The sequence below is a fragment of the Cucurbita pepo genome, chromosome 12 (assembly GCF_057944985.1).
Source record: "Cucurbita pepo subsp. pepo isolate OVF chromosome 12, ASM5794498v1, whole genome shotgun sequence".
NCBI classification, from domain to species: Eukaryota; Viridiplantae; Streptophyta; class Magnoliopsida; order Cucurbitales; family Cucurbitaceae; genus Cucurbita; species Cucurbita pepo.
This window is the reverse complement of record NC_141809.1, coordinates 14,947,625-14,962,563: the sequence shown is the minus strand read 5'-3', so window position 1 is coordinate 14,962,563 and position 14,939 is coordinate 14,947,625. Positions and strand designations below refer to the sequence as shown.

The 14,939-nt window shown below is 38.4% G+C and overlaps 5 protein-coding genes across 6 annotated transcripts; 3 read left to right on the top strand and 2 right to left on the bottom strand.

The window, feature by feature from the left end:
* The first annotated feature begins 204 nt into the window (after positions 1-204).
* Positions 205-1,804, top strand: LOC111806514 (wound-induced basic protein). The gene is made up of 2 exons (XM_023691861.2): positions 205-345; positions 1,582-1,804. Exons 1-2 carry the CDS (start codon positions 275-277, stop codon positions 1,652-1,654), a joined length of 144 nt encoding a protein of 47 aa, XP_023547629.1. The 5' UTR covers positions 205-274; the 3' UTR covers positions 1,655-1,804.
* Positions 1,805-2,687: 883 nt separating this feature from the next.
* LOC111807531 (galacturonosyltransferase 8-like) lies at positions 2,688-5,207 on the bottom strand. Its single transcript, XM_023693284.2, has 3 exons — positions 5,034-5,207; positions 3,404-4,651; positions 2,688-3,216 (listed from the first exon to the last, which is right to left on the bottom strand). The coding sequence occupies exons 1-3, from the start codon at positions 5,205-5,207 to the stop codon at positions 2,932-2,934; spliced, it is 1,707 nt and encodes a 568-aa protein (XP_023549052.2). The 3' UTR covers positions 2,688-2,931.
* Positions 5,208-5,876: 669 nt separating this feature from the next.
* On the bottom strand, positions 5,877-9,383 carry LOC111807532 (UV-B-induced protein At3g17800, chloroplastic-like). The gene is made up of 3 exons (XM_023693285.2): positions 9,268-9,383; positions 8,275-8,636; positions 5,877-6,906 (listed from the first exon to the last, which is right to left on the bottom strand). Exons 1-3 carry the CDS (start codon positions 9,268-9,270, stop codon positions 6,096-6,098), a joined length of 1,176 nt encoding a protein of 391 aa, XP_023549053.2. The 5' UTR covers positions 9,271-9,383; the 3' UTR covers positions 5,877-6,095.
* A 1,072-nt stretch (positions 9,384-10,455) lies between these two features.
* LOC111807579 (chloroplast envelope quinone oxidoreductase homolog) lies at positions 10,456-12,548 on the top strand. The gene is made up of 4 exons (XM_023693361.2): positions 10,456-10,613; positions 10,733-10,874; positions 10,972-11,063; positions 11,616-12,548. The coding sequence occupies exons 1-4, from the start codon at positions 10,539-10,541 to the stop codon at positions 12,309-12,311; spliced, it is 1,005 nt and encodes a 334-aa protein (XP_023549129.2). The 5' UTR covers positions 10,456-10,538; the 3' UTR covers positions 12,312-12,548.
* Positions 12,549-12,807: 259 nt separating this feature from the next.
* LOC111806551 (chloroplast envelope quinone oxidoreductase homolog) lies at positions 12,808-14,729 on the top strand. 2 transcript variants are annotated; one of them, XM_087129381.1, is made up of 4 exons: positions 12,808-13,100; positions 13,433-13,569; positions 13,654-13,745; positions 13,837-14,729. In XM_087129381.1, the coding sequence occupies exons 2-4, from the start codon at positions 13,527-13,529 to the stop codon at positions 14,512-14,514; spliced, it is 813 nt and encodes a 270-aa protein (XP_086985507.1). In that variant the 5' UTR covers positions 12,808-13,100; positions 13,433-13,526; the 3' UTR covers positions 14,515-14,729. The 2 variants fall into 2 exon arrangements, with proteins under 2 accessions (XP_086985507.1, XP_023547687.2); XM_023691919.2 differs by having other exon boundaries at positions 13,428-13,569.
* The last annotated feature ends 210 nt before the right edge of the window (positions 14,730-14,939 follow it).

The following is a 14,939-nucleotide window of genomic DNA, read 5'->3' as shown; positions in this document are numbered from 1 at the left end:
AAATGTGGATTACGCATAGTCTCACCCATACTTTATCAAACCCTCCTAGGAATGCGACACGTGTAAATGCCTTCATAATTAAATTCTTTCTAATTGTGTATTAATTTTATTTTATTAAGCGATAAGAGGCCGTGTTGACTTGGGCCGGATACCCGCTCACCCGGCGGCCCAATATGGTTCTATAAAATTAAAGCCTTCATCTTCCCACGCTTTTAGATTCGCAACAAATTAGGGTTTCGTTCTGTTTCGTGAAAGCTTAATATTCTCTCCGACAATGATTTACGACGTTAACTCCCCACTCTTCCGCTCCTTCCTCAGCCAGAAAGGAGGCCCTTCCGACAAGAGGTATTCTCTATCTTAACGATTTGTATCATTCCGACGAGTCGCCGAACTCTGCATCCTTCTATTATTTTGTTCCTGTTTTTTTTTTTTTTTTAGGGTTTGAATGCATATGTCTAATGACCTTTAACAGGTTGTTAGATTTTCAAGGAGATTTTTGTGTCAATATTATAATCTATCAATTTGAGAGCATATCTATCATTTTCTTTAGAAATCTGATGTTATGTTGAACGCTTCCTCTTAATTTGTAATTCAAAAGCGTCTTAGTCTTTATTGATGTAATGGCATTAGTGAATATCATTTCTGTCGTCAACTTTTCACCAGATGTTTATCAAAGCGAGTAACTTAATATGCTTTGATCGATGGAAGATTCTTCGTTGGGTAAAGAAGTTGGTTTTCATTTGTTGGCTTGAACTCGTGAGTATTAGGTTTGATTTTTAGCGTAACATGTCTTTTGAAGGACTTGTCCAGTCACTGTTTGTTTAGCCAATCTGCTTACCATCTCTTTCGACCATTCTTGATCCTAAAACCTCTAAATTAGGATTTGATCTTTTTTTATGCCATTTTTTCTCTTATCCTATTGTTGATGTTGATGCTATTTCTCTTACTTTTGCGAAGAATTCCACCATTTTCTAGTTCTGATTTTTAGTTCCAGCCTTGTTAAACTTTTTTCTGCAAGATTTAGCGTGGAGTATTAGGCTTGCTTCATAGATTGAATTGGAAACCCATGCATGAGCTTTACGCTAACTAAGATTAATCTCTGAGTGCTCGAATGCAACCATGTGATTGAATGTTGAATATGAAGCGCATACACTTGAGGGTATGAGGTGTTTATGTGCAAAACGTGTCAAGCATTTGTTAAACATAATAGACATGTATTAAGGTGAACAATTGTTAGACATATATTGCACACTCGTAAACGTAAGGTGAACAAGTGCTGGACATTTGAATTTGAATATGGCGGCATATTTTTTATGATGAACATAAAAAGATATATGCATCATAAAGCTTTATTGGCTTCAAATTCCATTTTCTTTATGATGTTAAATGATTTAGAAAAATGTTGAGTTGGGTTGGGTTTGGTTTCAAATATTTTCCGTGTAAATTGCTACATGATTAGAAGTGGTCTTCAACCTTTTTTAATTATTACATATTCAGTTACTTTTATTGCCTTACCTTCATTTGAAATATCATTCCCTACAAATTCAGTGTGTTAATCTTTGAATGAATTGAATGGTGTAGGAAAACGGAAGAGCAGAAGCCAAAAGAACAGAGACCAAAAGCCAGTGAGAACAAGCCCGTTATGAATGAATGAGAATAAAGTTGGAGTGAGTTGTTTTGTTTTGGAATTGTTCAATATTATGGACAAGCTTTGAATTGCATCCAAACCCTAAATCCTTTAAAATTGTACCAACCTTTTTAAGGTAAACTGCATATGAATATCATGTTGAGTGCCGTGGGATAATCTCTCCTCTTATTTCTTTGTAGGGATATATTGCTTTATTATATGAGTTTCAAACTTTAAAGTAGAGTGGTGCTAACAATCTGAAACACTTGTCCAACTCGACTCGATTCATATGGTTTTGGGTCGGGTTAGACAAATGCTTACATTGGGTTAAATTTTTTCAAAAATTGATTCCATTTTTTGGGTTTAGAAAATAAATTATTGGTTCATCTCCAAGTGAATTGGCTTATATATACAGGGTTAAGAGTTACCTCTACTTGCTCTAACATTTAAATCTCACTACCCTTTCCATGCTTGCTAATTTATTTCATGCTGTTTAAGTGCAAATTAAGAGACGCTAGAAAATGTTCTATACAGTATTATTTATTTTTAACTAATCAATTGAAAAATATGAATTCAACTTTCTTTTTGGTAAAGGAAGAAAAAGGAAATAATTCATAACTTATTTATAAATAAAAACCCAACATTATTTATAACTTCATGTAACATACAAAAAACTATATCTAATCATCTCACTTGAAATAAAAACAAATACTAGTGCATAAATGAGAAATTAAAAATATTTAAAAAATAAAATGAAATTGATATTATCAAAGAGTTTGTAAATTAACCAAAAGAACAAAAAGAACGGGAAAAGCTAAATAAAAAAGCAACGGTTCAGCTTACTTTGCTCATTTTGGCTCCATCCTGGATTTCCCAACCGTTTTTTTCTAAGTCAAAGCCAAATTTACAACCGAAAGAAAAATAGTTTTTTTTTTTTTTTTTTTTTTTTTTTTTTTCATGACTAGAAATTTAAATCTTTTCCTGTAAAAAGAATGTGAGAAACAAAAACAAATTTTAAAAGTAAAAACCAAAAAATAAAATCAAAGAAAAAGGTGGAAGGTTCAAACGAACATGCACATCCGGCCAGTTTTTCATTTCATGTTCAGAATTGAAATGCACTATCCTTCACTCTTCCTCCAAAAAAAATTAATATAATTACTTTATACTCAAAATATTCCTATTTAACACATAGAAGGGAATCAAAATGATGGCATTATAGGAGCTAATAATGGTCAATGCTTTCCTTAGGACAAGCACAGCCAAGATCTGTCGTCCTATAACACCACTGTAAGGATGAACAGGCATCAGGCAATTTCAAGGCCAAGATTGCAGGCTTGGAAAAACTCTAAATCATAATCCACATACTTGGTCCAATATGGCCGAAATTGTGTGATTGCAATGTCTAGCCATGGTTTCATGTTCCCGTTGAAGTGCACAACTGCAGCATTTTCAATCTCGCCCTTGCTGATGCTGAGCTTGTAACCAAGTCCAAGGACATGCCATGTCTTGTCCAGTGGCTTTGTTGTGGAGTAGAACGTGATCAAACCAGGAGGCAATGTCCCCAATTTCCACAAGGACCGATTTTCATTCTGCATGCAACAATAACTTATAGGTTAAAGATAGAGCAAGTGCAAGGAATCAAGAACGTCTTTTGGCTCAACTGGTTGATTGGGGAACGCTCGAAAACAGTTTCAAGAGTATAAGAAACGCGCCTTAAATAAATGCCTAAAAGCTTATTAGGAAGCCAATGAACATTCAGAATACAATTCGTCTTACCATATTCTGCCAGTAGTGATATTCTTCTGTACATTTTTCCCTTCTCCAAGCATCCAAATCGAAGAAGTTCATTCCATAAGCCCATGCACATGCCTTGGGATCAAACTTCGCCTTGATCAATGGATGTGAAAAATTCATGTACTGTGCATATCTATGAAACGAACCGAAACATGTCTCCACCGCCCCGTTTACTTTTCCATCCATATCGATCTTCCACAAGCCAGTCAGGTCCTTCTGGACTACTATGTCATCATCCAAAAACAGAATTCTGTGTAGTTTTGGGTACATCTCAGGTAAGTAAAACCGCAAATGGTTCAGAATTGATAGGTATTTGGGATTTCTGAACTTCATGTTTGTTGTATCCTTCGTTGCATTTTCAACACTATTCTCAAAGTAAAACCTCTGTAAATTTGCAGACTCTAACTGGCGAAGCACTGGAACATAGGAAGAATTCAAGAACTTATAATCCTCCACTGCCTTGACTTCAATGTGAGCTCCACTATAATCCTTGAGTTTGAACATAACTTGCATTGCCCCAAGATTCATCTTGTCAGTGACAACATGAAACACATGCTTCCATGGTTCTTCAGCATTCTTAACAGCTGAATTAACGACCACCGATGCAGCAACTACATTGTCTGAGAATATTGCATAATGGTAAAGTCCTGGATCCTCTATTTCTGGTGGCACTGGCTTTCCTACATCTGAATATTTATCTGGATGTGCAATTCTCTCTTCCATCAACCTCATTGCAATGCAGTGCAAGCTTTTTGGAAGAGACTTTGCAGCAATTAAATTCGAGAAAGCACCTTGTTTCTTGGCTTTCGACAATAGCTCATTCACTGAAAAAATCGTATCCTTCAATTTCTGGATCTTAAGTTGATTGTCAAATGATTCTTTGGCTTCGGCAATGACTTGTCTCGTGACTTTTATACGCGCTTTTACCTCTTTCTCAAACTGACGAAGCAAAGCCTCATTGATGGAAGCCGTTTCAGGCTTAAAGAGACTACGGTAGATGGGTTTATTATTGAGATCCGTATAATTCTGGGAAAGATCCGCGAATACCCTAACAAGCTTCGAGTACTCCAATTTCAGCCTTCGAGCATATGCGGCATAGGCGTTCAGCAAATTCCGATGGTCATCGGCTTGCTTCCTGATCTGGGCTAGCCGCGGTTTTAGCGGGTCCGATTTAACAGCCAACGGAAGCCTTGTTCTCGAATTGATTGTGTAAGGAACAGAATGGTAACCCTAAATTTCATAAAATCATACAACATACATTTACTTCAGTGCCAGAGAAAAATAAACAGCACAACGAATATCAATATCTGAAAAGCAACCTTCTGATATTGCAAACTTTGGAAAAATGTACATTCAGGAGATAATTTCAAGAAGAATTCCAATCTAAGGCGAGGCTGAGAATCTACGGAAACCAGATCCAAACACAAACACAAACACAAACACAAACACAAAACATGCAAATTAAAATAGAAGGAGAACGCCGATTTTTAACTAATACTCTCCACAAATGAGAAGTCCAGTAACAAGAAACAATGCAAAACTAGAAGAAAACACAGAGATGGTAAGATCGGAAGAAATAAAAAAGAAGGAAGAGAGAAACAGGAGAACTTACAGTGAGTGTGAGATCGGAAGAGTGAGTGGTGGAAGTGAAGAAGAAGGAGAAAGAGAGGAAGAGAGAAAATGCAAGCGAAATGGAGGAGACGAGGGCTCTGAAGGAGCAGATTGTAGGCAAGCTTCGAAGAATATCTCCATTGCCGCTTCTACCACCATTCCGCGGGATCGCCATTGTCCACTCTGAGCAAAGAGAGGACGAAGAAGGGGAGAAAGAGAGAGGGCTCCACCTAGCAGTCGGTGTCCAAGAAAACTTATAAATTTTATTAAACAAACAATATATATAAACTTAAAATTCTTTTTGCTATAATTTTACTCGAATTGAGTTTTTAAAATTCTTTTCTTTTTTATTTCATATTTTTGCTTTAATTTTATATATAATCTTAGATTGTGATTAATTATGGTCCTAAAATAGGAATGCTATCGACCCCTTTGACATCTTTTCGTTTGCAAAGAATTCTTAATTAGAAAACATAGAGACAAAAGACTGATTTTTGAACAGGAAAAAGAGTGGATATGCAGGATCCCAAATGAATTGACTTATTCAAAAAAGGTCTTGTTCGTTGAAAGATCATCTCGTGTTTGGTAGGTTCCACCCTGCAAGAACTCTCAATCATTCTCTTCATCAGAAATGATCCGCTTGCCCCAAAATGACCTAGCCTAATAGGGAAATCCCAATTCCTCTTAAAATGACTAAGGTAAGGTCTGTTTCATTTCGAAAATATACAAAACCATTTACGTTATCTTTGTAGAGAAGGCTTGAAAAATGCAGGAAAATAACAGTTGTGCTATTCTATTAGTGTGGTTAGCATGTTTAGAATCATTCAAGCTTGACATGATAATCTTGCTTGTAGAATAATTCAAATTTCAAACAAGTGTTCTTGCCTTGAGATATTTGATCAACAAAGTAATCCGAATCTTACTTCTCATGCAATGATTCCTTATCATTTAGTATCAGAGCTTTCCTTGGGTTAATTCCATGGTTGAACTTTCGTGAAATGTGTCTGCAACTCATCTTATGTACACAGTAAGTGTTATTGTATCTACAAACATACCTTCTGGATTAGTTCTCCTTGAGCTTATAAATGGCGTCCACATACTCCTCTGCATCCCAAAGGAAAGAACCAAAAGCAACAGCCTCCAAAACCAATCTCTTCAAGCTTGAAAATGAAGTCGCTATCACCTCATCCCTCTCCACAAAACCGACTTCCTCGTTTCCCAGCAATGCACGACTATGGTTCTCAAGTAGACTCACGGCCTCCTTAGATTTCAGCTTTGCACACCTCTGCAACGCCTCAGAATCAAACCCTGTCAAGAAACGCTTTAACTTCTCTGCCTCCATCTCCTGATTGCTGTTAAATTCCTGGTTATGCGCCACCGGTAGCACGTTGCTACGACGACGACCGGAAAGAAGATTTCTAAATCCATAAAGACACATCTCTGGGGACTGGAGGAAAGTTTTCTGACCGCCACCGTTACGGTGTACGTTCGGTATGGCGAGTCTTTGCTCCAGGTGATGCCTCAATAAAGCAGACTTCAAGAAGTAGCCATATAGGATGGAGGCTACGTAAACATGGCCCAGATGTGCTTGTTTGATGTTGGTCATAGCCCAGTTGTCTGTGACACTCGAATCTGCTCTCAAACCAATCACTGCGGTTATGTGTTCTTTAATCATCTCAAGGACCTCCAACTCGTAAATGGACTCCAGTTCCCAGTCCTTGCATGGCCAGATTTCTAGTCTTCCATTGTAAACACATCTAGAGAGCTTGGGTACCAAATTAACTCTGATTTCAGAAAATCTATAGAAAATGAGCATGTACATGACATCTTGGACTGCTATTTGGCACTCCTGCTCCTTCAATTGTGCAATCCTCCTGGAATTAAGATATGTCAGTAAAAATGGACATTACTTCCTAATCAAATACCATAAGCTAGCAATGAATGTTTAAGCCTGACAAATAAAGTTGGCCATTAGCCATCAATACTTTTTGTTCTTGAATGCAATACTCAATACATTTGTGTGTAGTGCTAACTACTAAAGTGATCACCGAGTTATAAGAGATGGAAAATGTTGAGGATTGTTGGGAGAGGAGTCCTACATCGGCTAATTAAAAGATTGATCTTGAATGCAATACTCAATACATTTGTGTGTAGTGCTAACTACTAAAGTGATCACCGAGTTATAAGAGATGGAAAATGTTGAGGATTGTTGGGAGAGGAGTCCTACATCGGCTAATTAAAAGATTGATCATAGGTTTATAAGCAAGGAATACATCTCCATTGGTATAAGGCCTTTTGAGGAAACCAAAAGCAAAGTCATGAGAGCTTATACTCAAAGTGGACAGTATCATACTATTGTAGAGGCTCTAGTTCCTATCATGGTATCAGAGCCATGCCCTTACCTTAGTTGTGTCAATAGAATCTTCAAATGTCGAGCAAAGAAGTTGTGGGTCTCGAAACTGTAGTAAAAAATGACTCAAGTGTCGAACAAATGGTGTAGTTTGTTTGGGGGCTCTAGAGAAGGAGTCAAGCCTCGATTAAGGAGAGGCTGTTCGAGGGCTCCATAGGCCTCAGGGGAAGAGTCTTCATGTGGAAGAAAAAAGAAAAAAAGGCTTAATGTTCAAGTGTCTAAGGTCCCTATCTGCTGTTTGATACTGGCTTTGGCCTCATAGAAAGGGACTCCAAGCTGTTAACTGTAAACAGAAAAGGCCAACCTAACACAAACTCCATACCACCATCACACTCCGCTTCTCTTCCCAATCCAATGTTTTTTAGCAAAAATTCTTTCGTTCTTCACCCCTCTCTCTCTCTCTCTCTCTCTCTCTCTCTCTCTATTCTTCCACCCCTGCCTATCTTTCGTTATGCCTGAATATGTAACAATCTGTTCACATAATTATCTTTATCAATTTGATAACACATAGACAAGCACACGCTATCTCGATAGGTCCTTAAAACCAAACGCCGTGTACCAGAAAGGAACCACCTGTTTGAAAGATCTAATCACAGTATAATTCAATCACGTCAACGGAGTTGTCCACAGTGCAAGGAATCTCAACCAAACCATATAGAATAGACTAATCATAAAGGAGAAAAAAAAAAAGAAAAAGAGGTTAAGTATTTGAGAAGTTGTTTTAAAGAATCTGCTCGACCAAAAAAAAAAAAAAAAAAAAAAGGCCATACATCGAAATCGTATCATCCTCAAACCATCAGATTCAGAATCAGAAAGGGAGGAAAACACAAACCTATGCAGCAAGGCTTCATCAGAGCCAGCAGCGAGCAACATACGATCAACAGCAGCATCACGCCGATCGGCCAAGCGTTTCAACTCATCCTGGACAGAAGCATGGAAGAGCTGCCTATAATTCTGCAAAACTCTAGTCAGATGCTTGCCGACGGAAGACCTCGGGTTCAAAGGAGTATTAAAACTGCCGAACTCGCAGTGACTGGATCCGGCACTAGCTAGAACAGCCAAAGACCGGGGCCTAGCAGTAAGCGGTGGCTTCCAGAAGGAGAAACCAGCAAGGAAACCGAGAGCGAAATCGGAGCGATTGGAGTTGAATATAGGAGTAGAAGGAAGAGAAATGTGGAGAGAGAGAGAATGGTCATTCTGTTAGACGAACACTGACTCTCCACAATGGTATGATATTGTCCATGATCATTCCCTATAGGCCTCATACCACCCATGATCATTCCCTAAATTAGTCGATGTGGGACTTCCATCATCCAACACGATATTGTCCATGATCATTCCCTAAAGGCCTCATACCACCCATGATCATTCCCTAAATTAGTCGATGTGGGACTTCCATCATCCAACACCTCCCCTCGAACAAAGTGCGCCTCCCCTCAATCGAGGCTCGACTCCTTTGGAGTCTTAGTCATTTTTTACTGCCTTCGAGGAGGGGCTTGGCTCCTTTTCTTTAGGAGTTCTTTGTTCGATATTTGAGGATTTGAGGATTTATCAATCTATTGGCACGACTAAGTTTAGGGCATGGCTCTGATACCATGTTAGACGAACACGACGGCACGACTAAGTTTAGGGCATGGCTCTGATACCATGTTAGACGAACACGACTCTCCACAATGGTATGATATTGTCCACTTTGAGCATAAGCTCTCATGGCTTTGCTTTGGGCTTCCCCAAAATGTCTCATACCAATGGAGTTAGTATTCCTCACTTATAAACCCATGATCATTCCCTAAATTTGTCGATGTGGGACTTCCATCATCCAACACATTCAACAGGAATGTTGAAGCTCTGCAACCAAAGGGAAAGCTATGGGAGAGAGGGAGAATAAAATGGTTTAGGGAAGAAGGTGGAAAAGTTAGAATACGGAAGGGTGCATCGGGAGTTTGAATATAAAAATATATATATATATATTTATTTTAATTGGAAAAAAAAAATCGAATATTTTGTCAGATAACTTATCTTATCATTATCATCTTATCTTATCGGCTCTGAGAGGGGCCCTCGCCAGTGGTGTATTGATCGCTTGGTTGGATTATAAAATTGTAATTTTAGAGTTTATATATTTAAATAAAAAAGAAAAAAAAAATAGGATATTTGAATTTTGAAAGATATTTTTAATTTACATTTAATATTTTATAATTTGATTAACGAAATTTGTTTCAAGATATTCTCCATTTTCACGTCCGGAAAAATAAAAATAAAAAAAAAACAAAAAATGTCAGAAAATATCTAATTTTAATAGAAAATAGTGTCAAACTCTACCTATAATCATATTAATAATTGAATAAATTTGCTAAATTTCATAAATTTTACAATTTTAATAATTTGTTGAATGTATAAGAGAACTTTTTTTTTTTTTAATTTTTATTTTTTATATATAATTTTTAAGTTAGTAAATTTTAAGTCGGTAATTTCCTTTCCATGTGGTGAATATTATCATTTGAATGGGTAAAAATGTGTATTATTGTAAATAAAGTAAATTATTTGTGAGGAAATTTATTACCGATGAACAATGAAGATGAAAAAATGGAGTCGACCAACAAATCATTGACAATGGGCGATGCTAACACTGCTAAAATTAACCCATAAAAGATCAACGTGTTAGTGGTCAGTGTTGATTTTAGCCCAAAATCAACATTGATTAGTCAATGATCCTTCGTACCCGTTGGCTTACATTGTATAAATCCTTCATCTTATTCAACGACTTGTGTCTAGATTGTGTCTAGAAGATGAATAGGCCGCCTTGAACTCGAACCCAAAAACCTTTAGCTTCATACAAACAAGATTGTAGGCCATGTGGCACTTGCTTGATCACTCAATGAAAAGTTGAACGTTCATTGAAGATCAAAGAAAAACACCCATTTTCCAAAGAGCCGGCGGTGGGTACCACACTTGTATAGCCTTTGCCTTTGAACATTGAATTCAACCCAAGAAACAAAGAACAAAATCAAACCCAACTACATAAAATGGTCAATAATCAAAGCATAGCACTAAGTTTAAGCCTCTGATTCTCAAAGAAACTATTGGTATCCGGCGATGGCTTCCACTACTTCCAGGCTCATGAAGGCAGTTCGCTATGAAGCCTACGGCGGCGGATCGGCTGCTCTCAAGGTTCCTCCTTTCAAACTTGTTGCTCTCTACTCATTTTATATGACTTATATTCGATAACGTTGTTACTATCTCAAAGTTGATGGTTTGATCTCGACATCCGATATCGTTTCTTCGTGCAGCATGTAGAAGTTCCGATTCCCGGACCCAAAGATGATGAAGTTTTGCTGAAAGTAGAAGCAGTTAGTCTGAATCCATTTGATTGGAAAATTCAGAAGGGAGTCGTCCGTCCCTTTCTTCCTCGAAACTTTCCTCATATTCCATGTTCGTTCTGAATTCTCGGCTCGACTTTAACGCTTGGTTTAGTGAAGAATTATTTGATGAGACTGTCACAGTATGACTGACAATAAATTTGAAATAGGTACTGATGTGACGGGAGAAGTTTTAGAGGTTGGATCATGGGTGAAGAGGCTAAAAGTTGGGGACAAAGTCGTGACGTTTCTTAACCATGCTGTAAGTATCATTCACCCTTTTCCACCGTTAATCTTGGTTAACCATGAGCAAGGAAATCATGATTTTGATAAATAACAGCTCAAGCCCACCACTAGTAGATATTGTCTGTTTTGGCTCGTTACCTATCGTCGTCAGCTTCACGATTTTAAAACGTGTCTGTTAGGGAGAGGTTTTCAGACCTTTATAAAAAATACTTTGTTTCTCCCTCTAACGGATGTGGGATCTCACAATCCACCTCTTAGGGGTCCAGTGTACTCTCGCGCACACCGCCCAGTGTCTGACTGTTACAAATGGTCAGACACCAAGCGGTGTGCTAATGGGGAGGCTGTGCTCCTAAGGGGATGGATTGTAGATCTCACACCGATTCGAGAAAATAACGAAACATTGCTTATAAGGGTATGGAAACCTCTCCTTAACAAATACGTTTTAAAATCGTAAGGCTGACGGCGATATATAACGGGTCAAAGTAGACAATGTCTGCTCGAGCTCAAGAGTTGCATCATTGATTCATATGCTATTGGAAGTGTTCATGTTTTTGTATGACAATGACAGACCGGAGGTGGACTTGCTGAATATGTTGTAGCAAAGGAAGCTTCAACAGTTATTAGGCCGCCCGAAGTGACCGCAGCCGATGGCGCTGCTCTAACTGTTGCGGCTTTAACAGCACACCAAGCTCTCACCCAAGCTGCTGGGATCAAGCTTGATGGAAACGGTCCTCAATCAAACATTCTCATCACAGCTGCCTCTGGCGGCGTCGGCCACTACGCCGTTCAGCTAGCAAAGCTAGGAAACACTCACGTGACCGCTACGTGTGGCGCCCGAAACATCGAGTTCGTGAAGAGCTTGGGCGCAGATGAGGTCATAGACTACAAGACCTCAGAAGGGGCAGCCTTGAAGAGTCCATCAGGCAAGAAGTATGATGCAGTGATCCATTGTGCCACAGGGATCCCATGGTCCGTGTTCGAGCGTAATTTGAGCTCAAACGGTAAGGTGGTCGACATAACCCCGGCAAACGCGTCAACGGTGTTAACTTTCGCCATTAAGAAACTTACCTTCTCTAAGAAGAAGCTGGTGCCTATGTGGTCGATGTCTTTCAAGAACGAGAATTTAGCGTATGTTGTGAATTTGATTAAGGAAGGGAAGGTGAAGAGTATGATTGATTCAAGGTACCCTTTGAGCCAGGCTGAGGAGGCTTGGGCAAAGAGCATGAATGGCCATGCCACCGGCAAAATTATTGTGGAGCCATAGTAGCGTATGTTCGACGTATAAAAATATTTTAGTGTGGGAAATCTATTCTCGTGAATTTTTCATGAAGAATCCACGCCTAAAATTGTCACTCCCAGCCCAATAACATCTACCGTCTTAAGTACATATCGTTCTCGATTCCAAATCATCATTGTTCGTGGTTAGGAATTAGTGAATAGAGATGTCCACAGGTCTCCATCCCGTTTTATATTTAATTCTCTAATTTTCTGTTTATTTTCACAGAGATTGGAATAGAAATTCCCGAAAAAAAAAAAAAAAAATTATAGGGATCAGAGTTGAAATTTTCTCAATTTTTAATATATAATTTTAAAGAATATATTCATTTCAAATAAAATTTTAAAGATAATTTCTGTTAAAAAGGTAAAATATAATATTTAACGTAATTTTGTAAAATTACGTTAATGCCCCTACCAGTAAGTATAAATATGTGTAGAATTTATTAAGACAAAGCGAAGTCATTTATGAAGTAATACAAATTTTTGTTTCTCCGAAATTTTGGGAGTAAAAGAACAATTTTCTTAGGTTATCTGTTGAGCGCGTAGACCTTGGTTTCAATGGCGGTGGAGAATCCTCCACGTCCGCGAAACGCCGGCAAAGCAACGGCCACACATCACAAGAGTGATACATTTTACAATTCGTATCGTATAATCTCTTGCAGACGCTTCAACCACTGTCCGCACTCTTTCATTCATCGACACTCCAGCGATGGCTGAGAATTTCATGTGCGCAGTTCAATACGATGCTTATGGCGGCGGACCTGCTGCTTTAAAGGTTTTTTCCGCTTCATATTTCCCTTTCTGCGTCTTCATCGCTCAAATCCTGTGGATTTCGTCGAGTCTCTCTGTTTATCCATTTACAATCCATTATGTAAATATGCTGTTTACAAAATTAATTTCTAGCCCTAAAATTTAGGGCTAATTGTCTATTTGATCCATTTTGAAGTTTGAGAAATGATTCTAAGTCCTTTGTCAATCCTTGAAAGACTTAAGTGTTTGATTCGAAACTTTAGAGACTAAATCGATTATCGACACAAAATCTCATGGATCAAGAATATATTTCATCATAATTTTTTAATAGAAGAAGTTAAAATTTGTGCAGCATAGTCAAGTTCCAGTTCCAAGTCCAGAGAAGGATGAAGTAGTTGTAAAAGTAGAGGCAGCAAGTATTAATCCTTTTGATTGGAAAGTCCAGAAAGGGATGTTAAGGCCATTTCTTCCCCGCAAGTTCCCTTTTATTCCTGGTAAGAATTGTTTGAGATGATATCTACTGAACTGTGTTCTTGTGCTTTCATGTGTTGATATACGTTTTCCTTTTGGAATTTTAGGCACTGATGTGGCTGGAGAGGTAGTAGCTGTAGGGGTGGGAGTAAAGAAGTTCAGAGCTGGTGATAAAGTCTTAGCTATGGTTAACCCGTTCGTGAGTTCTAATAATCTTTTACGTGACATAAAATTGAAAGTTTAGAAACTAAAATAAGATATAAATCTCGAGATTTTGTTATCAATGGCAGAATGGAGGCGGGTTGGCTGAATTTTCGGCCGTAAAAGAGAGCATAACAGCCCACAGACCACCGGAAGTCTCAGCTGCTGAAGCTGCAGGCTTACCCGTTGCCGGTCTAACCGCTTACCAAGCCCTCACACATCTCGATGAAGTCCCTGGACAGCAGCCAAACATTCTGGTTACTGCAGCCTCGGGCGGGGTCGGACACTATGCCATTCAACTGGCGAAGCTTCAAAATGCTCATGTAACAGCAACTTGTGGGAGTCGTAACATCGAGCTCGTCCGAAAGTTAGGGGCAGATGAGGTTCTTGACTACACGACCCCGGATGGTGCTGCTTTAATCAGCCCGTCACGGCGTAAATACGACATTGTAGTACATTGTGCAACCGGGATACCGTGGTCGAGGTTCAAGGCTAATTTGAGTCCAACTGGGAAAGTGATAGATATTACCCCTGGAATTGGGACGTTGTTGACTTATGGTCTTCAGAAGGTGAGCTTCTCAAAGAAGAAGTTGGTGCCTTTGCTACTAAATCCTAAAGGAAAGGATTTGGAACATTTGGTTAAGTTAATGAAAGAAGGGAAGCTCAAGACTGTGATTGACTCGAAGCATCCTTTGAGTGAGGCTCAAAGGGCTTGGGCTCGGAGTATCGAGGGTCATGCCACTGGCAAAATTATCGTCGAGCCTTAGGTTTAAAGGGTCAACCAGAGAAATAGCTCAAATTTGGCTATGTCTATTATATTTTGGAAACATGGTTGAAACCATTTTAAACAATTTTTTTTAAATGTTATTGTGAATCAATTTTTGGAGTGTTCCTATCACTCGATAACTAGACCAATCTAGATATAACGCAATGTAACAGCTCAAGTCTACCGGTAATAGATATTATCAGTTTTGACTTGTTATGTATCGTTGTTAGTTCCACGATTTTAAAACGCGTCTACTGGAGAGAGGTTTTTATACCATTGTAAAGAATGTTTTGCACCCCACTCCAATCAATGTGAGATCTTAAGTCAACTTAAAATTGGGTTAAATTTTATTTTTTCTAGAGTAAATTAGATTAAATTTTTTAAATTTTAAAAATTTGATTTAATTTATGGGTTGAATTTTTTTAG

Excerpts from the sequence above, each read along its gene's own strand:
- LOC111807532 (XM_023693285.2), bottom strand. Across the intron at positions 6,907-8,274 it reads GATGAAGCCTTGCTGCATAG|GAGGATTGCACAATTGAAGG; the intron begins GTTTGTGTTTTC and ends TCTTAATTCCAG.
- LOC111807531 (XM_023693284.2), bottom strand. The coding sequence starts at position 5,207 with ATGGCGATCCCGCGGAATGGTGGTAGAAGCGGCAATGGAGATATTCTT. Across the intron at positions 4,652-5,033 it reads CTTCCGATCTCACACTCACT|GGTTACCATTCTGTTCCTTA; the intron begins GTAAGTTCTCCT and ends TATGAAATTTAG. Across the intron at positions 3,217-3,403 it reads ATCACTACTGGCAGAATATG|AATGAAAATCGGTCCTTGTG; the intron begins GTAAGACGAATT and ends TGTTGCATGCAG.
- LOC111806514 (XM_023691861.2), top strand. The coding sequence starts at position 275 with ATGATTTACGACGTTAACTCCCCACTCTTCCGCTCCTTCCTCAGCCAG. Across the intron at positions 346-1,581 it reads GGAGGCCCTTCCGACAAGAG|GAAAACGGAAGAGCAGAAGC; the intron begins GTATTCTCTATC and ends TGAATGGTGTAG.
- LOC111807579 (XM_023693361.2), top strand. The coding sequence starts at position 10,539 with ATGGCTTCCACTACTTCCAGGCTCATGAAGGCAGTTCGCTATGAAGCC. Across the intron at positions 10,875-10,971 it reads AAACTTTCCTCATATTCCAT|GTACTGATGTGACGGGAGAA; the intron begins GTTCGTTCTGAA and ends AATTTGAAATAG. Across the intron at positions 11,064-11,615 it reads TGACGTTTCTTAACCATGCT|ACCGGAGGTGGACTTGCTGA; the intron begins GTAAGTATCATT and ends TGACAATGACAG.
- LOC111806551 (XM_023691919.2), top strand. The coding sequence starts at position 13,035 with ATGGCTGAGAATTTCATGTGCGCAGTTCAATACGATGCTTATGGCGGC. Across the intron at positions 13,570-13,653 it reads CAAGTTCCCTTTTATTCCTG|GCACTGATGTGGCTGGAGAG; the intron begins GTAAGAATTGTT and ends TTGGAATTTTAG. Across the intron at positions 13,746-13,836 it reads TAGCTATGGTTAACCCGTTC|AATGGAGGCGGGTTGGCTGA; the intron begins GTGAGTTCTAAT and ends TATCAATGGCAG.